The 8,333-nt window shown below is 44.1% G+C and overlaps 1 protein-coding gene across 1 annotated transcript in view; it reads right to left on the bottom strand.

Annotated features, from left to right (window-relative positions):
- Positions 1–529: 529 nt before the first annotated feature.
- The window catches only part of VIM (vimentin), a gene marked incomplete at its 5' end in the record, with an annotated part of 8,103 nt that continues 299 nt past the window's right edge, over positions 530–8,333 (bottom strand). Inside the window, 8 exons of the mRNA XM_010161257.1 lie at positions 530–1,149; positions 1,659–1,744; positions 2,141–2,184; positions 2,280–2,500; positions 3,192–3,317; positions 3,815–3,976; positions 4,111–4,206; positions 8,186–8,246. Coding sequence (XP_010159559.1) covers positions 1,108–1,149; positions 1,659–1,744; positions 2,141–2,184; positions 2,280–2,500; positions 3,192–3,317; positions 3,815–3,976; positions 4,111–4,206; positions 8,186–8,246 — 838 coding nt within the window. The remainder of the gene's footprint in view (positions 1,150–1,658; positions 1,745–2,140; positions 2,185–2,279; positions 2,501–3,191; positions 3,318–3,814; positions 3,977–4,110; positions 4,207–8,185; positions 8,247–8,333) is intronic.

The raw sequence follows: 8,333 nt of genomic DNA, 5'->3' as shown, positions 1-8,333 counted from the left end.
GACACAAACCAGAGTAGCTACTCTTGTAGGGCAAGAGCTGTGCTGAGGTTTTGACTGTGTTTTGAGTAGCATCTTGGTCTGCTGCAGAAAGTTTATCTTTTTAGAGCTCACAGAGAGAACTTCAGCCTTTCACTTTTGGCTCCAGCAAGCCAGATGGGAGTTCTCTTCCCCATTGTGCTGCACTTCAGAGGACACCAAGCATGGCAGCTCTCCTTTTTTAAAGGGAGTTAAATGGTAGAAGCAAATCACAAGTAAAGTTATTCTTTCTATGCATTCACTTTAAACACCTCTTCTAACCTGCACTCCAGCTTATGTAGTACAGACAAGCCTTTGGAAAACTAGTCTTTCCTGGAAAATGAAGCCAGTGCATCAAGTCAGCTGTTAACTTTGTAAAGGTGCTGTCTCAGATAAGGGCTCACGTGAACTATTTCACAGCTGCTCAACTACTAAGTTTCACAGGGCTGAGGTAGAAAGTGTTTGGGGCACTCAGCTCTTGGTAACTAGTATATGAAGGCAAGATTAATTTTTATTAGCTTGAAGTATTGGTTTTTATTCAAGTGATAAGAAATATCAAAATACATTATGCATCTACCAGTTATAGTCCATTTTAGTTGGTTCCAGAACCTAAGCAGTAAATGAGTAAGACAGTTTATCTAGTTAAACTGAAAAAAACAGCATTCCACACAACCATTTCTGGAGGTGACAACCGTATAGTAATTCCAGCATTACGTTGTTATGGCTTTCCAGGAGGTCAAAGTTAACAGATTAGAACACATCAAGAGCCATTTTCCAAAGATTTATTGAAGTAGCGACAGGTTGCTCATACTGTGCTGGAAAAAGCAGTTTTATTGAATTCAGATACTTAAAAACAGTATTGCAGCACAAGATATTGCTATTTGTAAACTAGACTCCATTGTAAACTCTAATCCTTCAGGGAGAGTCAGTTTGCAAGATCTAAGACCTATTTCCTAGCATAATCATCTTGCGCTCATGGAAAAACTGCAGAAAGGCACTTGAAAGCTGTTTCTTCCTTTAAGACATGGACTTTTTAAATCGTGCTGGTAAGAATTTCTCCTGCATTAGTAAGTATGCATCTTCACTTCAGCTTTACTCCAAGTCATCATGATGCTGGGAAGTTTCATTAATAACCTGTTGAAAAGCAGAACACCTGCATTAGGTTTCAGTAGGAAGATCACTGGGGTTTTATTTAGCATTAGAATCAGAACATCCAGTGCCACAGAAATGTGGACAAATGGGCGACAACTCTCACTCATAAATGAGAAGTTCTAGCTGGTAATCAGTGTGCGAAACACATTTAAGCTTTGACTTGGTCTGAAAACAGTGTCTTGTCCCAAACAAGTACCTCCTGCCATGTTTTCCTCAGGTGATGCAAGAAATCTTTTGAGAGCTTGCGGACTCAGCTGACCTTAAATCCTCCCTGCACAGGTAACTGTCAGCCACTTCAGGTTTTACTAGCAGATGAAATTTGTGATTGTTTCCACAGAAGCTTGCTTGCTACATATGTATGTTCAGCCATGCCGCGTGGACTGCCGGATGCTGTTCTGCTCAATACTTACTACCCTATACAGGCTGCACTCACCAATAGTATTTTAAGGTAACCAGCTCTGATAGAAATAAACCCCAAAGTTACCACCAACCTGTCCATCTCTGGTTTCGACAGTCTTAATTAGAAGTGTCCTCTTTGAGTGAGTGTCAACCATTGGCTGAGACTCGATGTTGGTTTCTGCAGAAGAAAATGGATGGTTACCTACAGTCTAGATGAAGTCTCTCTTCACAGATGTGAAGTGCAACCTATTTCAGTGTCTACTTTCAGAATCCCAGTTTAGTGTATGAAGAAGGCAACCTCCATTCTCCCCTGTTCCCCTTAAAGCGCCTTCAGCAGGCGCCTAAACCAATCACTTGCTATGTGCTGACATTAAAAACTATCTGGGGATAGAGTCCCAGAACAATGTAACTGCTTTCATCCAAGGTTAAATAAATGTAACTACAATATTTGCAGTTACAAAAACCGTTCACGCACAACTACATTTATACAAGTTCAAATGCTGGAGTAAAAGGAACTATCCAGGACCCTAATGACAGAACAGCTGTCTGAGCTGAAGCAGCAGGAACAGCTTACCTCTCAGGTTCAAAGAAGCGAAGGTTGGAATAGGCATGTTAATCCTGAAGGGAAAAAAATAAATTAATGAAGTCAGATATGGGTATGGACCATCTTCTAGTAATTACTCTTCAGAGAAGTGTCTGCATGGGATTTTTACCTGCTCTCTTCACCCTCCAGCAGTTTTCTGTAGGTGGCAATCTCGATATCAAGAGCCATCTTTACATTCAGCAGGTCCTGGTACTCACGGAGGTGGCGAGCCATTTCCTCCTTCATGTTCTGAATCTCATCCTGCAGGCGGCCAATAGTGTCTTGGTAGTTAGCAGCTTCAACAGCAAAATTCTCCTCCATTTCACGCATTTGGCGCTCCAGGGATTCATTCTGGAAGAGAATAATGAAGTCAGGCACCGCTGCAGTTCAGCTGCTCTTCACCACCTTCAAGATGCTTAATTTTCTAAAAAAGGGAAGTTGAGCATCCTTTCTGAAAATGCACAGACACATCCCAAATTGGTCATCTCCTCCTCTTCCCCATGAGAGGGCAAGGTGGGCCATTCTGCTACTCCATCTGAGGTGTGCCAAGTATCTGCTCTACCGGGTGGCAAAGCAATCCCCTACAGGACGCTCAACACATGCATTACGAGTCAGCATGCAGGCAGCCCTCAGTGAGGGGACTAGCAGGTGTACTCTACACCATTAAATCCATTTCAAGCCAGCCTTTAAGGCAGTCGGGTTCTAGTAACAGCGGGATTCGGACCTCCTTTCCACTGCTCCTCCAGCTTTTCCCAGCGCGGCAGCTGGACCTGACAAACAAGCCACAAACACTTCCAGAAAGTGTTACATAACCAGTGAATGTTATAGCAAGAGAATGATCTCACTGTTGATAGCTTAAGTAGGACTAGTTCAGTGTATCAATCTAACCAGTGCACGCAGGCAAATAGAGCCCCCAGAAAGTACTAACATGCTGCTGCACCGCATGGGAGATCCGCTGCGTTCAAATCTACACCGACACACTGCAGGGCAGTGCTTAAAGCAGCAAAAGGAGAAGTGCCAACAACTGCTGTCTCCTACTTACGCTTCCCTTGAGGGCATCCACTTCGCAGGTGAGAGACTGAATCTGCCTGCGGTATTCATTAGCTTCTTGTTTGGCCTGGCGCAGGGCATCGTTGTTCCTATTAGCAGCTTCGGAGAGATCTGCAAACTGTGGGAATCCCCAGATTGGTTAGCGTGACACTTCAACAGAAATGGTACAACAGGCTTTTTTTGGACACAGCATTTGACGGCAACTGAAGCTATTACAATCCTTAACATCTGAAACATTTAAATATTAGCATTACTCTTATAATGCCTTTCTACCTCTAACTGTTAAATTGGAATTCATAGTTAAACCTTCTGTATTTGTTTCCCCACCCTGTATGCTTCCCATCTTTTCATCATTCTTCCACCCATTCATTCACTCCTTTCTTCAACATTTCATGATATATCTGCTTCCAGGAAAGACTCCTAGTATGAGCCCATGACTTGGATGCTGGACTTACAGCTCAAAATAATGTTTCCAGCTGTACTCTTCCCAGACCAGGACTTCAAAGAAGACCCCATGCCACGCCTGTGCTCGTTTTTTTTTTCCGAGTGCTACAGGCGGAGCTGTTATATCCAGTTACTTTGAGTGCCTGATGCATCTGAACAGATTTTACTTACTTTGGACTTGTACCACTCTTCAGCTTCCTGAAGATTCTTAGCAGCAACGCTTTCATACTGTTGGCGAACGTCACGCAGGGCAGCAGTAAGATCAGGCTTAGAAACATCCATATCGATTTGGATGTGCTGTTCCTGGAGTTGGGCCTGCAGTTCTCTGATTTCCTTAAGGAGAAGCAGACACTCAGTGTTATTATGTGACAACATACGGAACACACCAGTGGGAACTCTGAGCCACAACCAGTGAAGAGCTTACTTGCTGGCCAGCATCTAGCCATAGGTCTCCTTATTCAGCTTACCTCATCATGAAGCTTCTTCAAGAAGACAATCTCCTCTTGCAGGGACTCAACTTTGCGCTCAAGATCAAGACGTGCCAGAGAGGCATTGTCAACATCCTGACCAGAGAGAAGAATGATTAGCAATGTGACAAAATGGATGTAGAGAAAGAAGACTTCTACAGCAAGTTCAGTAGCATACAGGCTGGTGCTACACCTGAGCTTTTTGGCAAGACAGTAGGAAATCAAGAGCTGTGGAAAACCTCTTTTGGCCACCTCCTGCCCCAGCCTCAGAGACCACTATATCCACCTTGTCGTCATTTTGGGAACTATGCAGCATACAGAGTATTTCACCTTTGCCAGCATATCGCTGAACGTGACCAAGAGCACGCAGGTCAAGGTGGGTGTAAATCCTGCTTGAAGATGGAGCAGGTACTTGGGTCAGAAGCCAGCAATAAGCTCTTTTACTTTGACTGCACTGAAAAAGAGTCAATCTTGCAATTTGCAAGCTTTTTTCCAGTGGGGCTTAAAAGACAACCCATATGCCTACATGCCCATCAGTGGGCTTCATTTCTTATTTATTGCTTATGGGCTCCCTGGTGAGCAGCCACAGAGCCCTTTGGGCCCACAGACCGCAGCGTGAAAACGCGCTGTGAAGCTATTGAGGTTGTATATGAGAACTGCAAGCATTTACTTCTCCAGGTGGTTTGACAGATCTCCCTTGAGAAAAAGAAGGTATAATCATAAACGCAAATTGAGTTAGTCACCGTTGCCTACACCCTCATGGTAGCTGGCAGAAACCCCAACTTTTGCTGGACAGAGATAGTCTTAATCAACAACAAAAATTCATTTAAGGCATAACAGAAGATATGCCATGAGTGTTATGTGGGAGCAGCATGAATTAGTTCAAAAACATAATTTAAGACTAAAGATTGATTGGTAACTTCTTACATTTTACATGTGCAAGACAATTGGTTTGCAAAGGGGATGATTGTTCCTTTTGTAGTGGTTACCTACACAGCTGCATGCTTAACATACCAGGTTTTCACAGCTTACTCTAAAGCCATTCTGGATTGTCCAAAGCATAAGCATTCCTAATCAACAGTTCCCACTGATGTGGCACCTTTGAAATAAGGAGTGTTTTCTTTAGACTCCTACAACCGTTCCTTGGGTCACTCCTACTGCAGGGTAAGGTTCTTGCTCCAGAACAATTATTCCGCTTTCTTTATCCAGCGGAACGCCCCTTTGATGTGTTATTTCATAGCTTCCCTATCAATTCCAGTTTTACACCCACATAGTTATTATTGGCCGTTTTTCAATTTGGAGAAAATTCCTTAATTTGTTCTCCTGCCCCAAAAAACAACAGAAGATCATTCTGGGAGAAAAGTACATGGCTATGACCCAACATGTTTACACAGTTACACAGACATCTGAAGAGTTTTCAGTGGCTTTTACAGAAATCTGCATCCTGAAGACCGATTTTTTTTCAGGACAACTGAACAGCTACAGGATTTTTAGCTTATCATAAATTGAAAGCGTATTAAGTTGAGGACACATAGAATATGCAGTATGGATTTTACTATATACATTATGAGTAAGTCAGGGAAAAAAAAAATCAGCTTGTCTGTGTTTCCTAGACACGGAACTACAGAAATGAACAAGCCTCTTGTACCCTGAGCAAACAAAGCGTAAGGCACACATACATGTAGCTGGACTATGCACTGATTTTATCCTAGGAGGTTCTTTAATGCCAGTCACATAGTTGTGTGGTTGAGCATCCACGTTTACATCAGACAAACCTCAAGGTAGCCAGGAGCAGACCTGTTAGTCTTGTCACAGGTTCAGGACCTGCTGCCAGAGAAGCTGGCAAAGCTTCAGTAAATAACTTTCTCACTAATTGTGATGCTTTTTTCATCCCAAAGGAAAAAACTAACTGAACCTTTAGGTTTATGTAGTACACCCCTCAGCACATGAGTAAAATCACATCTTTGTTCAGGAGAAGAATTAAATTCAAATTCAGTACATGCGAGTTGAACGGTCTCTATAAAGCAGACAGCTATTGGAAACAAAGTTTAAGTTAAAATATTTGTTCACTTTCTTTTAAATTACTGAAGTACAGCTGCTCCATCAGGTAAAAAGTAAATCTGATGCTACATCAGAACAGTGGAGTATCTGCTGAAGCGCTCTGAATCCATGCATACAGCTTTCCGGGGCAAGAATATAATGGTTTAATAAAAAGCTGTGCGGTGTTTTTCAATGGAAATCACAACAGGATGTTTCCATTTCTCTGTCCTGTGAATTTAATTTCACTTGCAGGAGAACAATACTCGTAATTAAACAGATTTGGTTTTCAAAACCTGCAGGTTAAGCCCACCCTTTCATGGTAAGGAAAAATTAGACACTACTGTTGTTCACATGGCACACACCAGTTATGCCATGAGTGGGTTTAGTGTGGGTTTTCACAGACAACGATTTGTAATGCTTACGCACAAGCTACACCTGAAGAGGTTAAACAGGTGCAGTTCTGACTGTACTGCTCACACGGATCTGCTAGAGGCTGAGCTCCTGTGGAACGACCCCTTTCCACAGGGCAGGGAGGAGCTGGGTAATCAATGTGGGACATGCACGAAGTAAAGTTAATTTAAGAATCCAGAACCTTCACAGAGTTTAATTGGTTTGAAATAGAGGTAGACGTGCCTTGAAGTACACAAATTAAGTATGAAAGATCATTTAAGCCAGCCTTAAGTCAAAGGATCCTTCAATTCAATTCAGCCATGAATCAGAGTAAGTTCTGTAAAACTGAAGTTAAGTGCTTCTGCATGGAACTTGACACTATGTTAAACCGGCTGAGCACTCAAAAAAAACAGAAGCTCAAGTTAACCTAGTACCTCAAACTGTTGTGTTTCAAACTTCTGTCCCCAGGACACCATGGGAGACTAATTCCCAGACTCTGAATGGGAGTAGGTGTCTCGGTTTACACACGTTATCTCACCAAGACACCTGCTCTCCTTCAGAAACTATAAAATATACCATAGTCAAAAGCCTTGCCCAGGGAATAGCTGACAATCAAGTGGTGACTTCCTGAACAGGGACTTCTCCTAACATCTCTGAAGAGCTCTGGGATAAGTCAGACATTGCCCAGCTGCCTGGAGATACGGTCACTTCCAGACAGGAGGAATGCTAGCAATGCATTTCACACCAGCAGTTTTAGGGAAGAGACGTTGTTTTGAGAGAGCACATTCCTCAGCATCTCCTAGTCCAAACAAAGCTTAATCCAAGTTGAAAGCTGGTTTTGCACAAATGAAAACCTGAGCTTAACACTTTTTGAACGCTCTGTGCACAGTTGGTTCTTGCTGTCATGTAGGTTTTAGTTTGCCTGAGTAGCATCGCAGCGTCCTGCGGAGACTAAACTCCAACACAACTGGTTTCCTAGGTTAACCTCTTCGTTCACAGAGGAGTAAACCCTACGCGCAGAGGGGGCTGGCTTCACTGCTGCAGCCTCGCCCCAAGGAACTAACGGTCTGCTTGTCCACAAACAACACCCACATGAAAAATCTTAAATTCGAAGCTCTTGTCCAGTAATCACCAAAGCGGTTCGTTAGAAAACAGCTGTTTTGGATAAAAACGGGACCATATACACGACAGACTTTTCGCTCGAAACGTGCCCACAGCATTACACATTCGGTAAGAATGCAGCCCACTGCGCCCTCCCCTCCGACACAAAGGGGTCTATTATTTCAATCTGCTGCCACCACACTTGCCATAATGCCTGTATCTGCATTCCTCGGTGAATCCCATAGAAACCATTAATACCCTTCAGCCAAGCGAGCAGATGGCCCCCTTTCACTTTTATTGGATCGGAAAGCGATTCCACGTCGGAGCACTTTTTGTAAACCCGGCTAGACTTGGATAAAGCAAGACAATAGTGCCCCCCCCCCCCTCCCCTTCAGACGGCAGCATCCCCCTAAAGAAAACAGGGAGGGTTCGCGTGAGAACTGCCGGAATTCCTTTGTGCGAGGAAAGCCAACTCCTACAGCCCCATCCTCCCGTCCCGGCCACTGTGGGCCACCGCCGGCTCCCCCCTCCAGCCCCCGCAAACCTGTCTGAAGGACTGCAGGGTGTTCTCCGCCTCCTCCCGCTGCAGCATCTCCTCCTGCAACCTGGAAGGGGCGAGACAGCCGTGAGGAGGGAGCGGGGGGGGTGGTCCCTCCAAAAGCCTCCCGCCGCCCCCAGCCCCGCTCGGGATG

The sequence above is a fragment of the Eurypyga helias genome, unplaced genomic scaffold (assembly GCF_000690775.1).
Source record: "Eurypyga helias isolate BGI_N326 unplaced genomic scaffold, ASM69077v1 scaffold25511, whole genome shotgun sequence".
Taxonomy (NCBI): domain Eukaryota; kingdom Metazoa; phylum Chordata; class Aves; order Eurypygiformes; family Eurypygidae; genus Eurypyga; species Eurypyga helias.
The sequence above is the reverse complement of the archived record's forward strand: the minus strand, read 5'-3'. Positions and strand labels throughout refer to the sequence as shown.